Source organism: Bolinopsis microptera, chromosome 11 (assembly GCF_026151205.1).
Source record: "Bolinopsis microptera isolate Bmic1 chromosome 11, MBARI_Bmic_1.0, whole genome shotgun sequence".
Taxonomy (NCBI): domain Eukaryota; kingdom Metazoa; phylum Ctenophora; class Tentaculata; order Lobata; family Bolinopsidae; genus Bolinopsis; species Bolinopsis microptera.
In genome coordinates this window covers 4,774,670-4,799,083 of record NC_087082.1, presented here as the reverse complement: position 1 = coordinate 4,799,083, position 24,414 = coordinate 4,774,670, and the positions used below count along the sequence as shown (strand labels likewise).

Here is a 24,414-nt window from a genome sequence, read left to right as displayed (position 1 = left end):
AAAATTGTCATCTATCCATTGCACTGACAAGATTCATAGCATTAATCACCTGACAACTGAGTGCTACGTTACTATTTCTTTAAAATGGTTAATTTTGCAAGCAAAAGATTTTTACATGTTGCCTTCTGTCTCCTTTGGAATTTCTTTTGACGTTTTTGTGTAATCCTTTTTTGTTCAGACACACTGGTAACTTTTTGGTTGATTATGTCACTGTACCACGGGTCCGTATATAGCCGATTTTGCAGATTTAAGTTACAGAAAAGCTAGCGGACCTAGCGGCAATATCGGATAGCTAGCAGAAACTAGCGGGTGTGTTAATGAAGCTAGTACTATTCTCCGCTAGTTTGCGCGCGGCGTCCGCTATACTCCGCTAGCCATCCGCTAGGTATGAATGCTGCATTTTAGTGCATCTCCGTTAGGCGCCCGCTAGCCATCCGCTGGCTTTTCTGTAACTTAAATCAGGCAATACGGACCCGTGGTACTAACCCTTATTATACCTACATGTATTGTATGGTTTCTGCTTCTACTTAGTTTAGTGTGGTTTACAATAAAGGATGTTTTAATTTTGTCTTTGCCTTATAATGAGTTATACTTTTGTTCACATTTACACATTTGCTCACAGTCTGCCGGGATATAAATACCTCATTTCATTTCATTGATAATATGCAATATATATAGGCAGTTAACTGGCTTGGACAGCTCAACAGTTGTTCAATGACATTATTGACATTTAGAAAATAAAAGTTATTATCACATTTCCAACTCTTACTGATCTTTAATTTACATAGGACACCATGGTGAAATCAGCAAAAAGACCAGGTCAAACCAAGACGGACAAAGATCCCCCGATCCTTTCTCAGGAATATCTCCTTCAGAACCAAGCAGATCTTGTCTCTTCACTATGTCTCGTTATCATGAGTGGACTTTTATTCAAGGTGAGTGTTAAATGTTAGTTTTCAACTAATTTGTGCAGCAAGAACAAAAGTTAATCTTGGCTGAATCACAATTTCCTATTCTAATTCTCCGTGACAATTTTTTACATTTTCAGCAATTATCTTAGTTTTCAGCGAACAGTTTTTCTTTTAATCTATCCATATAATATGTCAACATATTTTTTTTCGATCGACTAAAATATATCACTTAACACTCACCTCATATATCTTACTATCTCTACTATAATCCAGAGAATTGTTTTTGTACACTGTACGACCGCCCACGTGCAAATTAAATGAAAAATAGGAATTTAGGTAGCAACCAAAACGTTCCATAGCAACGGTGTTTTAATGCATACATGCACGTGCAAAGATTGTTTTAACGTCATTTTGATCGGTTTTGTGGTAATTACGTTGTGTTTAAAATGTTTTATATTTAAATCGGCTGTATCTTCCGAGTTCCGTTGGGATGGATATTTTTTGATGCAATTAAAACTTTCTTTCAAAGAATACTACTAGCTTCGTCCCTGTTACCACGGGCTTTATAATATAAAGCGAGACGATATATATGGTTATTTGGTTCCGTACCATTTTACTGACACCACGGCATCAACTTTAACGCAACTTTCCACAAAAATCGTAAAAGATATAATACAACTGAAACTTTTTTGACTGAGTAAAAAATAGGCCAAGAAATAGGAATTTTAGAGCCCAAAATGTGCACCCCCAAGTGGTGTCAAAAACGCAAATTAAATAGGTAATAATTATTTTAGTCTCTTGAGTCTTGACACCATTTTAGGGTTATACAGGTTCCTGCTAGTTCATTAAAAGGGTAATGTCAATGATTATTGAACGTTTAACCAAGCACCCTTACAACATGGTATGTTGTTGAAAACTCTATTCAATTACACGATAAAATAATATCTGAAACCCTCCAGGCTACTCGTGCTCTGTCAGCTAAGTTCTGCATGGTTCAACACAACACAACTAATCTCACTGATCCAGGTAATGAGTTATTTTTAAGCCGGTTTATTGTTTTTTAAGCCGGTTGTTTTTAAACTTTAAGAACATGTTTTGATATCATGAAACAATTGTAAGGTCCTAGGTAGAAATACTAGCCTCTAGAAATACTAGCCTCTAATTACGATTATCATAGCATTAGCTTTGCTTACTAATGCCTAGTTACAGCATTATTTAAAATTAAACCATGGCATGGTTGAAGCTTTCTAATCATAAACCTTGATAAGACACAAACTCAGAAAACTCCTAACTTTTCAATAGTCCTGTTTATTTTGTTGTGCTAAACTTGCTCTGCCCCAGACGAGAAAGCGATGTACTCGACTGGCCGTGCTGATATTTGTATGACACTATTTTACTCTCTGCTCTTCATTGCCATACACGCTGTTGAGAACGAGTACTTCTGGGAGGTGAGACACGTGATTTGTAAAAATTACAATTGAGGGCGTGGACGAATTTTTGGAATTATTTTTAATTATGTGAACTAGATTGTGAGACGTGCTACCAGGCAGTAGCAGGATTCGTGTTGCACAAAGTACTGCAACTTGTACGTTTACTTTTCAACACATCATACAATTCCTATAGTTATATATGATTCGCACTATTACCGTTACTCTCAATTCAGAAAATTGGAAGAAGGTTGCACCTCAGCAAGACCCGAATGTCAGAGTTCATGGATCAAGGCAGCACGATGCCATTCTACATTGCTATCATTGCTGGCGCTGTCTACGTCTTTATCCAGGTTTGTAATGTTATCAGTAGATTTGACGGTACCTAATGACTTCAAGTTAATTATTCAATAAACTGATTATGCGTGTATAACGTTGGGATTCCCAAGTTGTGAAGTCCACAAAAGTATAAATTAGTTATAATGTATTATATTAGATGGGTGCAGTAAGCGTTATTAACGGCTTTGTTTCTATAAACTGTTATTATTATTATATATTATTCTCTTTCACTCTTAGAAACTTTAACACCGCACAGGACTTCGCGTTAGTGTATCTCTGTGTAATGTGTATAAGCATTAAGCACGACTTTAAATGGTTTGCCCTCTTCTGTGATGTTCTGAATTATTATCTATGACTATCTTTTAAAAAAAAATTTGACGGATTCTCCAACATCTTAAAGGACGGAAAATTGCCCCAAAAGTTACCTTTCCCATTAATCGATTACATTTACAGCTTGCAAATGGATTTTTAGAAGTTGTAGAAAAGAGATATGCTATGTAGCTATTAGAATTTTGAAATTTTGAAATTTTAATTTACGCTTAAATTTTTTTTGTAGTTACTGTCAGGAGTGAGGAACAAGAAATGCGGCCGCTTTTCTTTAGTGGATGGCCGCTCAATTTCCCGATCCGTGATGGCGTATTTATCATATTCCATACAACCTGGGGACGGCCCAGTCTTTACTGTTTATATAAACATGCAAATATGGCGAAGTGACATGCCGACTGCCGCCCAGTTAATATAATTCTATATTGAATTTGAAAATCGTGTATACTTCTATGTAACCATATGTTTATTGTTTATGCAACCTGACACGGATCTGTGCAAAATAGTAATACCAACTCAAAATAATAATAATATGCTATTAATTAGTGCCTAGTGGGATACGTACATGATGAAATTAATAATGTACTTGGTTGGTTCAGCGCCGCGCGCCAACAATTATATAATTCAGATTGTCACGCAAAATAACTTTGCGCAGGTAGTCACGTGGGCGATAACAGTGCTGCGCTCGCAGGCACGTTCGGTCGCACACTCGCGCGCACACACGGTCGCAAAGCTACCATATAAAAAAAAACCTCGATCGCTAACCCTTGTCCTTGACTCTTTTGTGCCTTCGGCACTTTGAGTCATGGATCGGGAAAAAATTGACGTTAGAATAATAGCGGTATTTCAGCAAAGTTTCACTGCGTCGTTGCATAGCAACTTCAAAAGGGTGCACGTACGGGTCATGGGATCAAGCACATAATCATCAACGTTTTCTTGCGCATACATCATTACACTCAAACTGTCAATATTCATAACTTTGGTAGTGATTGATAATTCAAATTATCGATTAGGGAATACTAAATACTTAGAATTTCGTTTTCATCGTCAAATAAAAATCCATACTTGTTACAGTAGCCATGGTATTAGAAATAATAGGAAATAAAGTCGCAACAATCCAGAACTCATTGTAGCTACTATAAGTAAGATTCTCACAGTGCATAATTATCTTCGTCAGAGATAATTTGATACAAAAGAGCAAGTTTCCAAGTATTTTTCCGCAGTTCATTTCAGGATTGTATAGTTAGTTCGTTCCCTCTAAATCTTCGTAAAGTTACTCTGCAGAACAATTATCTGGACAAATAATATGACTACCGCTAACTCTCCTACTAGTCCCGTTTATGACGGTCATGACTGGGGGTATCAGTATATATCCCCACTCAATATCACTATAGCTCTTTATATTATGATCCAGAACTCTGTGATCATATATGATTACCACAAGGACTGGAGAAGGATTTCTTGCCTATTCTTCATCCTGGTTGGTGCTGTGGACATTGGAAGTGCGTGTTTTGAGATAGGACGAGGCTCAATATCACTACTGTGCTTGAAGGACCCTTCTATGAGGATACATCCTTGGATATTTCTGGTCTGCCAAATATTTGGTGTACTCTGCTACGTTACTTCGACGTTTTGTGTTCTTGTGCTAACGGTTGTGAAGACTATTAACATAATGCGTCCATTTTACACTCAGAATAACCGACTTTTGAAAATAGTCCTCTTCATTTACCCGTCCATTCTCCTGGTCCTGTGCATTATTGATGTTTGGGTCTTGAATGATGTCATAACGAGTTTTAATGATAGCCCAAAATGTGGTGATTTTGGGGGTCCATGGTACAGTATGATTGTAATAGAAACAATTGGACGAGGCACAACAGATCTTGTAATAAGGTTGATGGAGTGTAACTTTGCATTGTCTGATGGCGCAGCAAATCTTATGTCATATATCATGTACATAGTTATGCCTTTAGTTCAGTTTGGTCTGCCTTGCTTGATCGTGCTTGTATGCATGGTGCTTCAGATGATCTATATAAAGAAAGCCTTTGGAGGTCACGAAAACCCACAGCTGAACACTGCAAACCAAGTTAACTTAACAGTTTTTCTAATCTCATTACTATACTTGGTTAGCGTCTCTTTGTACTGTATGATGACATACCCCTTGGTGATATATATTATCCCCGTATTGCCATTTCCCATCCTGGTATTGTTAGAATTCACACTTCCTCTGATGAACGCAGCACTGTTCCCAACCATCCTGATCCTGCGTAAACCGGAAATGAGAGCACGGTACAGAAACTACATAGCAAAAGTTATCCTTCTACCACTCACTATCTATGGGAAAGTTCGTCATCTGGCTCAAAGAAGACGAGGATATACAGAGATCTGATCAGAAGTATCTACATACTCGGGAAAGTTTGTTATCTTGCTCAAAGAAGACAAGGGTATATACTATATAATACTATGTACAGAAACCTGATCAGAACTACTTTACACATTTGATCTCCATCCTCCTCCCACATTAATTAAGTGATTATTTTCATTTATAACTCTGATTGAGGCGAATATTTAAATTTTCAATGATTAAGATAAGTGATTGAAATTATTGATTTTGTCTCACGTCACGGGCCGATCTACGTGCTGTGTGGGGCGAAATTGATTAAGATGATAAATGGTTTTTAAAATTTACAAAAAGTAAAAAAAGTATCGATTTAAGATGATTGGTTAAAATGATCGATCAACAATGAAAAGCCTGTACTGGAGCAAATTTGATTGAGATGATTGTTTTTAAATTTTTTAAAGAAAGAAAGGGAAAAAAGTGATTGTTACGAAGATTGAAAATAATGATATTCATTCATTTCTATTTTAAATGATCGGTAAAAAGGATCGATAATTAATAAAACGCATGGGGCAAATTTGATTAAGATATCGATTTTTAAAATTTTAAAAAGACAGATTCCGATCCCTATGGGCTATGGCATTCCAAATAAATACAATTACATAATTTTTATATTTTGCTTGTGTTTATGTACTTCTCATGATTTGTATTTCATTTTGATTTTTCTAAAAAATGATTAGACATTGGGTAAATAAACTATTCTAATTTGAGACAAATTGAAAAAGTATAATAATTCAATAGCGCTCATCAACGCTTAGATTTAGGAAAAAGAAGTTTGAGCTTGAGATATCGGAGTGTTTAGTGGCTGGCCTAGGGACACTAACAAACCCATAAAAGATGAAAATAACCGGAGCATAACTTTTCCATAATCGATCTTTACGCAACCTATCAACAATAACATGGTTTCAAACAAAGGGAACGATGTTCAGGGTCAAGTAACAACTTTCATATAGTTGAATATATTATCCAGATTTACAATTTTACCACGCATATAATGTAGGAATAAAAATAACCGGATAAAAATGACGGAGCTAGATGATGAAGAGAAATTAGCAAATAACTGATTTTCAATTTCCTCGAACATAGCTGCACTTCGACCAGTACAGCGGGTTTCTACTTTCTAGTTACCTATACACACAATATTTGAAATTTTTATAATTGTGTAACCTTTTTGATATCTGGACTAGTTGTAACATAACTTTAATCAATTAACAAAGAAAATGAGCCCACAATATAGCTGGTTGCTGCTTCATTTATAAATCTACAGATGTTTGAAACCGTTTCAATGTATCTTGAACACCATGTATATAATGTAAGGTACGCATTAGTATTAAACTACGTGTCAAGCAAGTAGCTCAAAAGCCACAATTGAGGCACAAAATATGACACTGCAACTTTACAGACACGTGTTTTACCACGTGTTTAACCACGTGTTTTACCGCGTGTTTTACCACGTGTTTTACCACGTGTTTTACCACGTGTTTGACTATAATCGGAACTGATTGTGTGAACTTGATTGCTGTTAGTGTCACTCTTGAGGCATCTGTTGTGTAATAACAAGTATAAGTTCCAAATAAGTGTATTTATAAACTACCTATGATATTCCACACAAAGCATGAAATTGTGCTGTATATGAGTGGTGATTTCGCTCTGAGAATCAGGGTCAGTAGCTCAATTGGTAGAGCAAGGCACGCGAAATGTCTAAGTTCTGGGATCATTCCCCAGTTGTCCCTAGTTTTTCAGAATTAATCATCACCTATAGACAGCATGAGAGTAGGCCCTGCCATCTCGAAGTGATAATAATAATTAAATGTTTCGCAGATTGGCAATTGATCGGTGTAGTTGGTGTTGTGCACACTGCACTGATAATGATATCACGTTTAACGTGTAATGTAAATATGATTGATTTTGGACACGAAGGGAAACACACAAATTTGGCTTGGAAACTTCGTTTATTACATCGCTAGAGCCTACAAAAAAGAAATAAATTAGTCAGATAAAATCAATCATAATACTCAGTCAAAGAGATTCAAAAATTTATAAAAAGGTCATGATTAGAGAATATCATGAAAGTCGATCAGAAATTGGAATACGATAAAATTGTTTCACTGATAGCGTGGTAGATAAAATTTATAAAGAAAAATGACGCAAAATTGGCACAAAATTGTTAAAATTAAATAATTACAGATATTGGTAAAAACCACAAAAAAACTACCTTTTAATTTCCATCCTATTTAAACCCCAAACATTAGTTCTAAACTTTGCACAAAATCTAGCCTCTTCCCTATCTAATAGGGAAGGTTTAGTCTTTTTCACAATCCCGAATTTGAAACAGTCAAAACTGAAAGTGTCCTTGTGTACATCGTAACAATGCATTGATAAGGCTGAGTGCTCGTAGAGGGCACGGTCGTCAATGTTGAACTTGTTCCGGTGCCCATTGAGCCTAATGTGGAATGGAGTCAACGTCTGCCCAAAGTAAGTGTCCTCAGATCCCTCAATAGCCCTACACTGCTGGCATTGTGCAACGTAAATAATGTGCTTATCTTTGCACGTGAGGGATTCGTCTAGATTAAGCTCCATGCCGTTGACCATGATCTTAGAGTCAAGATCGAACAATACCGGGCAAGTCTTGCATCCAGGGGCTGAGCACTTCTGTGATGTTTTTTGGGGACATTCAGCCTTATTTCCAAGTTGTCGATTCTTCACTACCCTGTTTCCGATTGAAGGATGTTTTCGTGTGGCAAATATCACACGTATATCTCCACATATCCTCCTGATGTCCGGTCCAAGTTCGTGAATCAACTTCTTCAGCTGAATGTTGTCCGAAGAGTGTTGTACTGAAAAGACTAAGTTATCAGCGTTCTCACTCTCCTTAGACCTGTTGGCTCCGTGGGTGTTCTCCAGTACTCTGACAACTGCTCTCGGCTCGATCTCCTCTAACTTAACGCTGTTATGTCCGCTTTTAGATAAATCTGCTTTCAGCTCCATTAAGTCTTCTACACAGGTTGAGTCTTGCGAGTTCCTTTCTATGATTCGTATCATCTGGGAAAACGCCACAGATTCGAATACATGGTGAGGATGAAAGCTATCCGTTCGCAAGTAATTCCTAGCATCTGTCTCCTTTCTGTAGAGTCTATATTGGATCTGGTTGTAAGTATCCAAGGTTAGAGTGATGTCAAGGAAATTAACAGTTTTACCGATTTGTTGGTCAGCAAATCTGATTCCAAATGGTTCTGCCAGTTTGTTCAGTTGCTCCACGAATAGATTGAACTGTCGGACTGTTCCTAACCACACCCCAAGTACATCATCAATAAATCTCCTCCAGAGGTCTACCAAACTCCAGTTTTTCATCTTTCCTTTGATCTGTTTAAACAATAGCCAATGCATCGTCACATCTGCCACTTGTCTTGAGATACAATTTCCCGTCGGGATACCCTCCTTGTTAATGTATCCCTCTCCCTGATAAGTGACAAAGGACTCCCGGAAAATCAGGTCAGTGAACTCATGCAAAGCCGCTTTTAGCTCTTGTGAGAAGTTGGTATCACTATTGAGGGCATCCTCAAGAGCAGTAAGCGCTAGTTCAGGCCTGATGCTAGGATATAATGCTGCCACGTCTAGAGTAAAGAGCTGCAAGTTTCTAGAGGCGCCCTTTAGCGTCTCCTTGTTGTAGCTGTTGATCTGAGAAATAATGTCTGGGGTATCCAAGATGAACTCCTCCTCACAGTATTTTCTGCTGATCTGAGTGACGTACGGGCTCACAAACTTCTCTAAACGATAAAGGGGCCCTCCTTTAGTTGCGTGAACTAATCTGACAGGTGGTATAGTCTTTGCCTCGATTTGTTCTTGAGATAGTTTGTGAACCTTGTATAAAGGGTACGCATATGGTATTTCAGGGCGGATTTCAGGTGCGTGGACCATGTTCCCCTTGTCATTTATACCTGTGATTCGCTTCTTTACCTCCTCAGATATGATGTTCAGATGATGATGTTTGAGGACTGCTTCCTTCACTTTCAATTGAGTCTGCTCCATTTTCACTCCTACACTTATCTCCAATTTTGTAAATTTTGTCTCCTTCTCCAGTTCAGATTTAACTGTATCCATCACGGTCCTATAGTCCAAAAGCAGCGTAGCTCCACCTTTGTCCGCACTCGTGACGAATATACTTTGATCCTCTATTGATTTCAAGACCCAGCCCTTTCCTCTCTGTTCGGCATCAGTAAGGTTTGAATGTGGTTCGTCAGGATTTGGGTTTGTGACGAATCCCGTCAATCTTGTTTTGATTTCATCGAACAGGGGATGACTGTAGTCTTGCGGATGCCTTCTAGACCGTAGTCGCAAATCCTTGTGGATATCTTCAGTATCACCGGCTGTATCTGTTTGGGTTTGGTGGAAGTATGCTTTCCATTCCATCTTTCGCAGGAACTCTTTAACGTCAAAGAGTAAATCTTCTTTTGCTACTGGTCTACTCTCAACAAAGTTGAGACCTTTTGCTAAATACATGTACGCGATGTCCGGTACTTCTTGTGAAGAAAGGTTTATAACCAATTTACCCTTGATGTTCCGTTCCACATGGTTTTTCATCCACTCAACCTTTTTGGCGGCTTTTGATGCACGATATTTCTTTCTTTCCGCTCCTCTTTGGTCAGCATTCCGTTTCCGTTTGCTGATCCTGTTAGTGTTGGGTTGAGGATGAGAGTTTTGGCGCTCTTGTTTTGCCTTATCAAGATGGAATTTGACTTTCTTGTCCAGCCTCTTTAGGTTCGTTGTCCTTAACCTACGATTCTGGTCGTCAATAAGCTTTTCTATCCTCTCTCGATCTACGTATCTATCTAGTGCTTTACTAAGACCAAGTTGTAATTTATTCGTGTCACGTTGAGCCTCTGTAATAGCGCATTGCTCCAAGATTTGAACCCTAGCCTGGAGTAAGATGGACTGGGACTTTTGGTCTAAGTCTTTGTGATGGAATGATTTGCCGATCTTGGGGCGGATACTGGGAAGTATTTTAGTGCTGAGGAGGACGCTGTCCTCCTTCACTCGGTTGAGTAGCCCTAGTTGCAATTCTATTTTGACGAGCTTTTCAGAGAGATTTAAACTGTAGTTATCTCTTTGTGCATCCCGCGGTCTTGGTCCCATGGTTGGTGATTAAGCGTTCTCCGTACAAAACTCCGGGCTGATGTGTTCACACAAAACAGTAGACGGTACTAAGAACTGCTCCAAGAACTCGTGAGGATGCAGATGTTAGTTTTGTGTGTTCCCCCTCATGTCAATGGTGTCTTGTCTGTTCCGTAAAATGATTGATTTTGGACACGAAGGGAAACACACAAATTTGGCTTGGAAACTTCGTTTATTACATCGCTAGAGCCTACAAAAAAGAAATAAATTAGTCAGATAAAATCAATCATAATACTCAGTCAAAGAGATTCAAAAATTTATAAAAAGGTCATGATTAGAGAATATCGTGAAAGTCGATCAGAAATTGGAATACGATAAAATTGTTTCACTGATAGCGTGGTAGATAAAATTTATAAAGAAAAATGACGCAAAATTGGCACAAAATTGTTAAAATTAAATAATTACAGATATTGGTAAAAACCACAAAAAAACTACCTTTTAATTTCCATCCTATTTAAACCCCAAACATTAGTTCTAAACTTTGCACAAAATCTAGCCTCTTCCCTATCTAATAGGGAAGGTTTAGTCTTTTTCACAATCCCGAATTTGAAACAGTCAAAACTGAAAGTGTCCTTGTGTACATCGTAACAATGCATTGATAAGGCTGAGTGCTCGTAGAGGGCACGGTCGTCAATGTTGAACTTGTTCCGGTGCCCATTGAGCCTAATGTGGAATGGAGTCAACGTCTGCCCAAAGTAAGTGTCCTCAGATCCCTCAATAGCCCTACACTGCTGGCATTGTGCAACGTAAATAATGTGCTTATCTTTGCACGTGAGGGATTCGTCTAGATTAAGCTCCATGCCGTTGACCATGATCTTAGAGTCAAGATCGAACAATACCGGGCAAGTCTTGCATCCAGGGGCTGAGCACTTCTGTGATGTTTTTTGGGGACATTCAGCCTTATTTCCAAGTTGTCGATTCTTCACTACCCTGTTTCCGATTGAAGTAATGTAAATATAGTGTGGATACATGCGAATATATATATTCTAAATAACTATAAACTACCTCTTTGAAATATTCTATCGAAATGATGGTAAAACTTTCGTAACATTTAATTTGAGCTAGTTCAGGGGCTGTAGTAAGCCTCGCTTGTTGATCGACCTCCTAATTGAATTGTAATCTGATCAAAACAACCATCATTGAACGATGAAAAGTTAGCTTAGTTAGTTATATTATCCAAGTTCTATCTAAGTGAAAGAATTCACATTCCACGCTATATTTATATACTATCTATGTACTAAAATACAGTACATACATTGTGCTACGTGTTGGTATGTACTATGTAATGAATTAAGGTATTCGTTGTACTACACAATCCTGTGTTAACAGCTCATTTATAATATACTGAATTAATTAATATTAATTCAATGTTAAAACAACCGGATAGATATTGTTTTTTATCGTGAAATACAAAGTTCCGATTTCGAATGCACATAGGTTCGGTGCTTCAGATTCTGCATCATCAATATAATTGAAAATCAGGACCACTTTTAAAAGAAACTTATAAAATTATATAAAAACATAACTGTTTTTGTTAACGTACACTTTGGTTTAAAATAAAAAACAAAATAAGGTAATAGACGAGGTCTTACTCACCAGACAGTCTACAAACTAAGCATGACAACTTAGTTATTCTTCTATAAGAACATAAAAACAAAGAAGCAATGAAAAATACTGTTAGTCTGTCTTTGCAACCTAGCCCAAACTGTCAAGCCGTGCCTAAGTGTCAATGTTAATCAGTAAAGTTAAAATCAATGACACCTTCTAACTTTAGCCTTCAACACCTGCCAACGGTTCTGTGCGTTATTATTCTTTTCAATATCTGAACTTTAGCTCTTTAATCATCAACGATTGATACAATCACTGAATTAGCTTAAAACTAAGAACTAAGAATTAGTTCAACTGTAATTTTATTTCTCTAAATAAAATTCCCTTTTTTCAGGAGGATCTCGTCTACAACCTGTCGTCTATTTGGGAACACACTCCTGCGGATAGCATGCCAATGTTAATGAAATTCTACTGGATCCTGATTATGGCATTCGTCCTTCACCAGTATCCCGAAATGTACTTCATGAGAGTTAAAGATGTGAGTTATAACATGATGAATCAGTGAATTAATTAATTAATTAATTGAATGTTGATAAGTTTATCAATTAATTGGTGGTATTAAGTTACAAGAATGAGTTTCAGTAACCAGTATGAAAAAGAAACTTTAAAGATTAGGTCAACGTTAAAAACCTGAGTCAGCATTTTTAAAACTTGATATCGTGTTAATAGTTTCCTGTCTTTAATATCTCATTTCTGTTTTCAGGAAGAAATGCCTGATAAGATTATTGGATACACAGCTTACCTTATACCTATTCTTGGAGCTTATCTTACTGGGTAAGGGGAATCCAAATTTCATTTCTGGATTCACAAACCTCTGCTTCCTTTTTTGCTTGGATCGCGCCCAGATCCTACTCATTGACTTATTTCATATATCATAACCTTGATTTTCACTAAGGAAATTTCTGGATATTCCACTTTCTTATTATGAAGAAAATAATCAAATTAGTCAGAGTTTCCTTTCCATGATCACTCTCAAAATACCTCTCCAGAATTTACTCATAGACAAATTTGGTCCTAGCAAAAGAAACACATTTGTCGCTACTGTAGAGCTTCGCTGATATCCTAAAAGCGACAATTTATCACTGATCAACAATCCTTGGATCCTTCCCTATTTACTACTATACGTCATATATCGCCCTGACTATCAGGAAACTTTTTGGGCGTCTGGAACATCCGCATACCTGCTTATTTCTGCCGTGCTTTAGGAAGCCATGCCCTTGCAATTAACTTCAATATTTTAACTCCGCTGTTATCCGACATACCTAGTATCCAATTGTTCTGCTAGAGTCCGTTCTTTACTTTACACGTGGACGTGTCAGTTCTAGTGATACTTTGCGTCACGCGCCAGGTTCTTTTCGTGGACTTGAAAGTGGCGCATTCTCTAATTTGCGCGCGCAATCAACGCGCGCACTGTTCTATTGTGCAATATATCTGCGTACGTCAGGAAACGTCAGCAAATACGAAATGGTTTCATTTCTGCAGATACTGCTGATTTAAAATATCTAAAACCTACAATTTAGAAAGCATGAAACGTGAGGTAAAATGCCACTTCATCACTGTAAACAGCAAACTGCATAGCGAGAGGGTTTCAACTTTCGTGTGCATTGCGCAAGGATTCATACGTGTAGTGGTTATAATCCAAAAATTTTCTCCATTCTCATAACGAAATTAAAGTAAAAATAATTCAGGTTGGTTTACCCCGCCACGATTATCCTCGTTATACACTGTATTGCCGAAGTTTTGAAAGCTCTATCTGATGTTATTGAATGTTCCGGGAACGGTGAATTGGCGCAGCCCCTCTACAGGTTTGAGAAAATATTTTATGTACCATTTGTACATCTTTTTCAAACTTCAACCGATAATAAACAATGGTCCTAAAATAGAATAGATTAAGCTAAAACGTAAGTACTGAGCCAAAATGCTATTGATGATTCATGTGACAACAAAATTGTAAATCATACTTTTCCAGGCTATGGTCGGTGGCCTTCGTCGTCGCACGTAATGCTATCGCTGCCCTTACAGTTGTGACCTTCTTCAAACTCAGGGGTAAAACACCTGATGAGATTAGTCAACTCAGATTTGTTGCTTGGTAAGCAGTTACATTTACATTATTCTAGCTCCCTTCTAACTAAAGCAGCTCATAACTATATATTACGGCTATTATCATGTACTCACTTTTTTCACGAATATAAATCGTAAACTAACTTACTGACTCCTTAGTTCGGTGGTTCTCCTGATTCTACTCACTATGCAAATCTACCTGGGAGGAAAGTTTGTACAAACTGTACTCAGCTGGAGACACCAAGCTAAAGAAGTGGCTCTAGCCCAGAAGAAGGCTGACAACTTCTGGCAACAGAGGTAAAAAATAATCCGTATTTCTTTAACCGTCCACTAGCAAAGTCTTTGAAAAGTGCTTTTAACAAAAGCGGTTTTGTGCCTAAACTACACTTCTTCACATAGATAATAGATTTTGAGAATAATAAGTCATTTTACGGAGACATGTACATTTCAATTTTTGGAGCGAACCAGTATCTGGTTCATATTTTTCGGTCTGTTGATTGACACTTGTCGGTTTCTTATCCGACGTAATATTACATCACACTGCACGTCCGTAACCCAGTGCTGCACGACCGTAACCCAGTGCTGCACGCTCGTAACCCAGTGCTGCACGCTCGTAACCCAGTGCTGCACGACCGTAACCCAGTGCTGCACGCTCGTAACCCAGTGCTGCACGCTCGTAACCCAGTGCTGTACGACCGTAACCCAGTGCTGCACGCTCGTAACCCAGTGCTGCACGCCCGTCACCCAGTGCTGCACGCTCGTAACCCAGTGCTGCACGACCGTAACCCAGTGCTGCACGCCCATAACCTAATGCTGCATGCCCGTAACCTAGTGCTGCACGCCCGTAACCTAGTGCTGTACATCCGAGTGGGTGCCATGCAAATCCTGGAACTAATATGCATCCTGCTCTGCCCTTGTCAATCACCGTGTAGATATCGCTACAAACAAAACCTCCAGACTAATTGCTTAATTGCACGTTCTAGCGATTTTTTGGGAATGTACAAATTGTTCAGGTTGACAGAACCCGATTAGTCTGGCTGTCAGTTTGTTTGGGGAGGTCTGTCAAGTGCCGAGTAGACTGTAAAGGTGATAAAATGTTGGTGCAAGTTCTTGTGTCCTTCAAGTTCAACTGTCGTCAATGTTCAGAATCTTTAAGAAATTGGAAAGAGTTCAAACGTTTTGTGGTATTAATATGTAGGAGAGTAGTGGGGTGTTGAAGGTTTTAATATTTTCCCTTGTGAATTGACTACGGATGGGGAGGTGGTGACGCTAAAAGTTTAGGCATTTGCTTGGCCGAAAAAAAAAGTCAAATTCAGCTCCGTAGCAGCCCAGTTTGTTGAGACTGAATTGCTACCTAAAATGTTGATGCATCATACCCTATCAAATATTATTGACAGGAATTTGACTTGCTTCTTTTACTGTTTGAAATATATTGTGAATCCAAACCTACACTGCAAAACATTAACTAATAACCAATACATGCATACTATACAATATTCAATCTATTTCTCTGTATTAATAAGAATCGTCCTTACAGGAAGGAACAAAACAAGGAAGCAAAGAAAGCACGGGCAGAGAAGAGGGCCGCAAAGGAGCTCGTCGAAAAGGAGGACTAGATGTGTGATTAAATTACCGGACTTATTAGGAATATGTAATAATATGGGAAGTTACTAATAATAATATGTACCCTCAAGGTGGATCCAACTCTCTCAACTCAGGGGGTTGTGGTTGGTAGGGGTATTGCGGTGGTGTGCACTGTGCCTCATATATTTTAACCAAATATCGTCCTTGTAGATACAGTTTTAAAGTTTTTAGTTTTAATTTAACAATAGTGTTAGAATTTGCTTTCTTATCACTCAACTTGTAACATTGCTAGAGTAAAAGCTGATTTGATCATGCTGTATTATTATTAAGTTCCTGAATTAATTTTTTTCGTCACTTTTCAATCATATTATTAAATTTATAAGTGGGAGGATTCAGGACATATATTGTGAGCAGTAATTATTCGTTTTTTCGATAGTCATTATTTGTTAACTATATCAGTTTAGTCACTTAACAGTTAATAATATAACACGATTTAGTGTCCATGATTTCAAAGTTAATTTAATTAATCTCTAGTGTATGTTATTTAGGCGACCATTATTATAACTAACAGTAGTGATTTAGCTACTAGTGGTGTATAAACTTATCATTTCAATTCATTATCATAGAACTGTATATCATTTGTTCAGTCTACGGACAAAAATTTACAAAAATGTATCCCACGTACGTCCATATAATTCGAAAATCAAACTTGATTTAAACCGGGCGATCAAGTTTCAGTCGCATTACAGATAACGTTGTATCTAGCGACGAGCGATCAAGTTTCTGTAAATGTTTTGACGTCTCGATGTTTGGTGTTTCAACCGTTGAGTAAATCGTAATTGTACTTGATAATGTTAAGTCAGTCTACTTAGTTAAGTGTCGTTTTAGGGTGGTCCTTGTTCTATTCAGTAATTCCAACTTGATGCAGGTGCAGCGCTAACAGTGTCAATTCAGTTGCACAGGCACGAGTTATTACTCATCTTATAGTATAAGATTGGTGTTCACTGAACATTTAAAGTATTGTATTTTAGTATAACTTTTCAGACTCGTGCATGTCTGTTAATAAACTAAAAACCATGGCAGTTTAAGCTGTAATGATGCGATATATAACTTTTCGAACGAGTGGTTAGTCGGTTTTCCTTTGCATATTTAAAAGTTTAAAAAACTAACAGAGCAGTTTAAGCAAGTTGTAACAGTGTTGCTGAGTTGGGGTTAAATTTGTAAGTTCCCGAAAAAACTTATCAAAGGAAAAATTGCTTATATTTTAACAAATCTATGACAAGAAAAAGTTACATAAAATTTGACTCATTTCTTCCACAGCCAACCATGAACCATTCGCTTCTAGGGATGCAACGATCGATGTAGTGATCGGAAATCAACTTCGATTTGCATTTTCGAATAATTCATAAATCAAATCAAGTAATTAGCTCAATTCACGTAAATATAAAGTTTCAATTTCAAGTCCTAATAATATAAGTTCGAAGGCACTTAATAAGTTACAGTTACACAATATCATGCCTTTATTTTTGCCTTTATTTTGCTCTGACAGATAGCTTATAGTAATACCACAGAAAATAACCTAACATGGATGTTGGACGTTTATTCGCTAGAACCGCTGTAGATCATTCAGTGATCGAGTTTGAAGACAGAAAACCTCTGATTTGCGCAGTCTCTCATAAAAGACGGGTCATGCGTGATATTCGTTCTTCTACTGAGGTAATTCTTAAACTCGTGATTTCTATGACACCCCAGGGCTGGGTTTGAAATCCGCGGCAAGGGTTTTAAATCCTATATCTGTTTTAAGTATAATAGTATTCCAGATCTTTCCTTTATTAGGATGCATGTACTCTGCATATTGCAATAACGGTCACGCTTAATCAAATTTGGATAACCTGTTTCCACTAGCAGAAGGTAAAAGGTATTTCCAGATTAGACCCATGATATTAATACAATGTTGACCAGATAAAAATAACCAACATTCAACTCTCCGAATAATCCTATAATCTCATGAAATGATGTGTTTCTCAGAAATTGTATCGAGAGTGTAAGAACGCACCACATCCCAAGACTATACACACAAAGATAATCGGCAGCAGGAGGTCAGTCATGATCTAAATAAGTTTTATAATTATAAGGCAGGTTGGTAGTCACCAAACTTAAGTTTTATCAATTAATTGTCCATTTGATAAATGCCGAATCGAATTCCCCATGGTGTCAAATTTCTGGATTTTTAAATCTTGACCAATGACCGTATCAGTATACAGTGTGAGTGAAGGCAATTTTGAGTGCGAGTAATTAATAACATGTTTTTATCATGGTTCGTTTCCATACAAATCAGCGAAAAGATAATAAATCATTTCAGGTTAGCCGAACCAAATTCTTTCTTCGGTAACGACATGGTGACCTGGTTAGTCGACAATGGCTGGAGCAACACACCCGAGAGTGGACTTTTCCTTTGCAGAGAAATTCTCTTCTCCAACAAAATAATAGAACCTGGTTAGTTGTGGTTTTCATCTACTCTTAAAGTTAAGTACAAAATCCAGCACGGTACATTGGTACAACTTATATTTAAAATGGAACTTCCAGAGCGGTGAGCACCGGCACATTTCTGAGTATGAAATATTATTTGACACAATGACATAGTGATATTTGATAACTAGTGCAACTGTTTCGCTCTTTTTTGCAGTGTATCCATTTATCAAGAAGTTCGTGAGCGACACAGTGTTGTACAAGTTTTCACGTGATAATAAGGAGAGAAAAGAAGCAACCCCTCGCAGAGAAAACACTTTTAAAATAGCAAAAGATATTTGTTTGAGGTAATGTTTGTTCCTTCACTATTATCAATATCACTTTATAATGCAGCTCTCTTATCTCCCATTTGGCCTTTATTTACACAGATGACAGACAGTCCTCCGTAAATACTAACCACAGTCAAAATTCTTATCCCGTCTGTGTAATTTATCCGGCAAAACGACTTTCATCTGAACACAACCATGGTCCGAATCTGGCTACCGAAAGTATGGAACTACAGTCCGAATAACATCCCTTCCTTAAACAGGAGGATGCAGGACCACAGCAGACGAGGAAGCAGACACAGCAGCGGCGGTGACGGTGACCCTCTAGGACTCAGTACCTCCTCCACTCACTCCAGTACCCTGGGTTTAACCGCCAGGTTCCGGAGGAGCTCAAGCGGAGGAAGTACTCCTAATAGTACTGAGTCGGGGAGAATTTATATTGCTGGTACGTTTGTAGAGTTAGACCCAATTAACAGAATTAATGTTAAAACGAAAGTCAAAATCATGCAATCGCGAAGGTGACATATCTTAATTATTTGATATTAAGTATACTGTATAACGTTCTTAGAGTTTGGAGCAACATTTTACTCGTTTATAGCTGTTATTTTCTCAAAAACTTTTTTATTTTCTATCAATAGTTCATTTGATTTTGCTCGTTATTTTTAATGCATATGAGCCGTCTGCTTTAATCCAGCGGTGTATTATTTCACTGTTTCAGGTAACATGTTGTTATCAATGATAGATAAAGGATGTGATGGTGAATTAACGAGTCAACTTATGTTGAGATACGGTTTCATCTCCCCAGTTATATCAGGTCATCATTAATTGAATTAGAAATTTTTGACAAAACTTCTATTATTTTGTTTAAAATATCTAAATTTTAGATTAAGTATTATTTCTTCAATCTACCTTAAAATAAACTATCCGTGTAATGGAGAATTGTTATCTGTCAATCTTATTCCTTTTTATACTATATTCATTTTATACAATCCTGTTAATTTTCATAATAATAATATATTACGTTCCTGCAGATTCGATAACCTCAAGGGACATGAGTCACAAACAAGTGTTTTACTCTCAAGAAAAATACAGGTTCTCAGACAAAGTTGTCAGGTGAGAAAGTTTAATATCTGCATTCTGAAATCGTGTCGCCCGATTGAATATCTTAGATATGGAACTAAATGCGCTGCTGTCATGCTAATTGCTAATATCATTATATTTCATCAAAAGCCTTTTACAAATGTATATAGTTTTGGGTATCAATTTCACGGTGAGCTCTCTAGGACTAGACTAGGTCTGTTGGTTTGGTGGAAGCAATTTATCCAGTTTTTATTTTCCTGCTTGAATAAGGAACCAACGAATAAGTTTACACGAACAGAGTTTGTTTATATACTAATCAGTTTCAGTGACTCGCACGCATTATGGAATGTATGTTATACAATTTAGTAAATTGAATTTACACAATTTGATTTAAGCAGATTAAGTATGTGACCGTCTCCTATGTCCGAGTCAAAAGTCAAAACTGATTCCAAATATATCAACCTTCACCTCCAGGTGTTATCAATATAAGTTGTTTGCTCTTCTCTTTTATTATGTATGGCAACTTCATGGTAACGGCAACTTCATTGCGACGAAAACTCCTCGTTATGATATGTTTCTAGAAACATGGCTGTGAAAAAAAAGTTTTAAAGCTTATTCATTTGAATGAATTGACTCACGTATAAATCTCTCCACAGAGCAGTGAGCAGATTAGCAACGATCAGCTCAGCCAGATCAAGGAAACCAAGCGTAATGATGGCAGCTGTTAACCGGAGACTAAGTCAGGAGATTTCCCCCGACCAGAAAGGTAACATCTTTTTAGAACCATTCGCACAATCTGATATTTAGTAATTTTTGCAAAGTTGCACCATGATGGATCCATTTGCAATCTGAATAAATAATAAAAGTTAGGGTTAGAATAAGTGATTAATGCCAACATTAAGACACAACAAGCGCGACGGGGGGTACCGACGGACATTAATGGCAGTATTTTAAAATTTTGCTCAGGCTGCCATTGCCATTAATGCCCATTAATGCCCATTAATACAAATTACTTACTTTTTATTTGGGCGATCCTCAATCGAAATCCCATTCACTGTCTGCCTCCACACGTCTCGATCGCACATAACAGTTCGAAGGTCGTCTAACTGGAGCCCAGTGTCACGAGCTACTACGTCCAGGAAGGTGAGTGGTCTCCTTCCACGGCCGGATTGGGCAAGTCGCCAGAGGAGGATAGAGGAGATAACTTGGTCAGAAGCTCTCATGCAATGCCCAGCAAATCTGGAACGCCTCGACGCAACCACTGAGGCAATAAATGGAAGGTTGCCATAGATCTGCTTGAGGGTTGGATGCTTCTTCCACGAGATGTTCTTGGCCTTCATTAAAAGACGGGTGTAGCATCCGCTGAGGCGCTTCTCAAGCTGCTTGTTTATGGTCCATGTCTCTGATCCATAGAGCAATACTGGTTCGACACAGGCTCTAAAGAACTTGACTTTCAGTTGTTCGGAAATGCCAGAGGACCAGACTTTTTGCAGTTTAATACAGGCTGACCAGGCCATTCCTTTCCTTGTGTTGAAATCCTTTCTACTGTCCGCAATGAAAGAGCCGAGGTATTTAAAGTCATCAACCTGTTTAATCTGGCGGCCTGAGATGAAATGTAAGTCGATAGTGTCAGGGATGTTGATGGTCATGAACTCGGTCTTAGAAGCATTCATAGCAAGACCAACTTGTGCGGCTGCATTTTCAAGGTCTGTCAGCAGAAGTTGGACTTGCTCTATGGTGTCTGAAATTAAGGCCAAATCATCAGCAAAGTCAAGGTCTGTGATTTTTACCGCAGGCACTCTTCGACTTTTCCTAGGCATGATGGTAAGACCGAATTCTTCACCCATGCAGCTTCTGAGGACATAATCAAGAACGATGACGAAGAGAAAGGGTGCTAGAGTGTCCCCTTGAAGAACTCCAATAAGTGTCCTGAAAAGTCAGTAAGGCCGTCGATGGTCTAGACACGAGAGAACGATGAGTCATAAAGAAGCCTGATAGCATCTACAAGTGGAGCAGGGATACCGTAGAGGGAGAGGATGTGGAAAAGGGCATCCCGGTTAATGCTGTTGAACGCTTTCGAAAAATCGACAAACACAATTGCGGCTGAGCGATTTCCGATCTTGCATTCCTCGAGTATACGACGTAGAGCAAGGACTCCTGTGGGAGTGTGGATCTTCCTCTACGGAAACAATTTTGGTTTGGCCGCAAGAGGGGATCAATGAATGGGTAGATCCGGTTGAGGATGAGCTTGTTAAAAACTTTCGCTGCAACCGGTGCCAGTGAAATGCCACGGTAGTTTCCTGGAATGCACATTAATATAATGCCCATTAATGCCCATTAATGTCCGTTGGTACCCCCCCCCCCCTCCAGCGCGACAATTATACAATTTTCACTTGCCAGGTTCGTACACGACTCTGCCTCGGACAAAGGAATACGTTCTCGAGAAACCCAATATGATGACTCTCGATAAACCACATTTTTTCACCATGAAAACACCGACAGGTATTTTATATTAAGCAGCTAAAATTGTTACTTATGATTTATAGAACAGTGAACACACAATCAGTTTTATACATAGATGTGGACTCCGGTGGGAAGGTGAACATATTTGTTTTGACACGTGACAGTGCTTCTGGGATTTGATTGGTCAATGTTGGAAGTTGATTGGTAAAAGTTGCTGTCACGTGTTAGGAAAAATATGGTTCATCAGAATCCAGATCTATATTTATTGACAATTTGCATTTTTTCAGTTCACGAATCGAGGGTTATCAACATTCAATCAAACAGTCGGCGATTATCAATGGCTGAGCCAAAAAAACTTTCTCTTTTAGAAAAGTTCAGAAAAACCAGCAAGTGATGCAAAATCACAATATTTTGTGGAGGTGAAGAGATTATTCAAATTGGAGTATGGAGTATGATGTTTGATATATCAGTAGTGATTAGACGGTAGTGAATATATCATTTATTTCATATAGTAGGACCATATGGTATGACTATATGGTTTTGTTCACCATTTCCTGTACGTTATAAAAAATGCTCTGTCCGCTTTTGAACTGAAATTGTTGATAGAAGATGGTAAAGTAGAATTTAAAAGTAAATATGATATACTTATCGGACGTTATTTGACTGGACATTGCGTGAATGGACATAATTTTGAACAGACCTTAAAATGAACAATAGCGCCTCCAGCGTCCGTTCAAATAAAGTTCGATAAGGTAACCTGAACCATAGTTGATGATTTTACATATAATTAGAATCTGGAAGTGGAATACATTGATTTTAAATTTGTTAATTTTGAATTTATCATGGGAGAGTTAGAATTAACCCAAATATCAGGGACACGAATGACTACTCCAGGATTTAAGAAACTAAACTTTCAACACTGAAAACATTCAGATTCTTGCCAAATATATTTCGATTGTAGTCATCTCCAGTGACATTGAACCTAAAAAATGTTAAAAGGTTAGTGAAACTCAAGCCGTTACAAAATTAAGAATCCGAAAAAGGTAAAAAGATCATATTAAGGTTTATGGAATATAGGTAATCCAAAGGGATTGACAGTATTAAGGCCAAAAGGTCTAAGAGAATTAAGCAAATGTATGTAGTTATTTTCTTTTACTTCAAGTGTACTGGGACTGCAATTCTCTAAAATAAAAGTTCTAAAAGTTTCATTAAAATCTGTATGTACTCCTAAACCGTGGTCAATCAAGTGAACTCCTAGGCTATACTCATCACTAGTAATATCAAATGCTCTACCATCAATGATTTCATAAAATTTGGACCTGTGTCCGTCCATCCTTTTATGCAAGCTATTAATAGTCCTACCCACATAGTTTTTCTTACAAATCGAACACTGTACAAGATAGATGATGTTATAGGTCTTGCAACAACCAGGGGCTGATTTGATCTTTTTACCATTTGATGTGATGGGGTCCTTACTCATGATCATTTTACAACACTTGCAGTTTCTTCTGTGACAGGGTTCAGCTTACCATGTTTAGCACCTATAAGGCAAGCTGTTTAGATGTAACGAGGCAAGATCTAAGCGTAGATCCCGTTTTCTTCACAAACTGAAACAGTTTATTTTTTCCTTTCGGTGCTGTGGTGGAGTTTGTGGCTTGCTGACTCTCACTTTCACTAAAACTACGAGTTCGTCTCAAGTGACCTTCGTATTTCTGGACAACATTCACCAAGTCATTGTCACTTCCATAACTGGAGATGACTCTGATTGGTATGTGGTATGGCTGATAGCGGGGATTGTTCATTAGGCTCGACCGTACTCTTCCTGACTAACACTCTTTCCATGCCAAGGACTTTGTTAGCTATGTTGTCAACCATTTTACTAGGGTATCCTGATTCATGAAACGCCCGTTTGAGAATGTTAAGCTGGGTCTCTAACCTCTCCTTTGAATTGATTATCCTCCTAAGGCGTAAACACTGGGAGTATACAATTCCTGAGAATATGTGATTGGGGTGACTACTGCTGAAATGTAGGTAGGACCTGGAGTCTGTTTCTTTTACGTATAGATCAGTTTGAAGCTCTCCTTGATGGTCGAAAGTAAACTGTACATCTAGAAAACTGTCATATTCAGCTGTATTTTCTGCTTGGAATTCATCTATTTCAAGGCCATCGGGAGCGATGTTTTCGTTGACCTTCTTTATCCATGCTGAAAACTGTCTGGTAGTACCTGTAAACTGACCTGCTCCGTCGTCAATGT

The 24,414-nt window shown here is 37.9% G+C and overlaps 2 protein-coding genes across 3 annotated transcripts in view; both read left to right on the top strand.

The window, feature by feature from the left end:
* LOC134822977 (translocating chain-associated membrane protein 1-like) overlaps window positions 1-24,414 on the top strand; it is an 80,984-nt gene that overhangs the window by 20,932 nt on the left and 35,638 nt on the right. Inside the window, exons 2-11 of one of the 2 annotated variants that reach the window (XM_063834273.1) lie at window positions 789-935; window positions 1,871-1,937; window positions 2,253-2,359; window positions 2,575-2,691; window positions 12,511-12,654; window positions 12,880-12,950; window positions 13,865-13,981; window positions 14,146-14,265; window positions 14,397-14,534; window positions 15,775-16,449. The exons of the other annotated variant lie outside the window; for it this stretch is intronic. Of the exons in view, the coding sequence (XP_063690343.1) occupies window positions 795-935; window positions 1,871-1,937; window positions 2,253-2,359; window positions 2,575-2,691; window positions 12,511-12,654; window positions 12,880-12,950; window positions 13,865-13,981; window positions 14,146-14,265; window positions 14,397-14,534; window positions 15,775-15,853 (1,101 nt within the window). The 5' untranslated portion in view covers window positions 789-794 and the 3' untranslated portion in view covers window positions 15,854-16,449. Of the gene's footprint in view, window positions 1-788; window positions 936-1,870; window positions 1,938-2,252; window positions 2,360-2,574; window positions 2,692-12,510; window positions 12,655-12,879; window positions 12,951-13,864; window positions 13,982-14,145; window positions 14,266-14,396; window positions 14,535-15,774; window positions 16,450-24,414 lie in introns of those variants that run through there. 2 annotated transcript variants of the gene reach the window in all.
* LOC134822984 (uncharacterized) lies at window positions 17,391-22,644 on the top strand. Its single transcript, XM_063834286.1, has 9 exons — window positions 17,391-17,537; window positions 17,850-17,920; window positions 18,184-18,637; window positions 18,880-19,061; window positions 19,335-19,430; window positions 19,648-19,729; window positions 20,353-20,462; window positions 22,097-22,198; window positions 22,447-22,644. The coding sequence occupies exons 4-9, from the start codon at window positions 18,884-18,886 to the stop codon at window positions 22,551-22,553; spliced, it is 675 nt and encodes a 224-aa protein (XP_063690356.1). The 5' UTR covers window positions 17,391-17,537; window positions 17,850-17,920; window positions 18,184-18,637; window positions 18,880-18,883; the 3' UTR covers window positions 22,554-22,644.

Excerpts from the sequence above, each read along its gene's own strand:
- LOC134822984 (XM_063834286.1), top strand. The coding sequence starts at position 18,884 with ATGCAGGACCACAGCAGACGAGGAAGCAGACACAGCAGCGGCGGTGAC. Across the intron at positions 19,431-19,647 it reads CATCTCCCCAGTTATATCAG|ATTCGATAACCTCAAGGGAC; the intron begins GTCATCATTAAT and ends ACGTTCCTGCAG. Across the intron at positions 19,730-20,352 it reads TTCTCAGACAAAGTTGTCAG|AGCAGTGAGCAGATTAGCAA; the intron begins GTGAGAAAGTTT and ends ATCTCTCCACAG.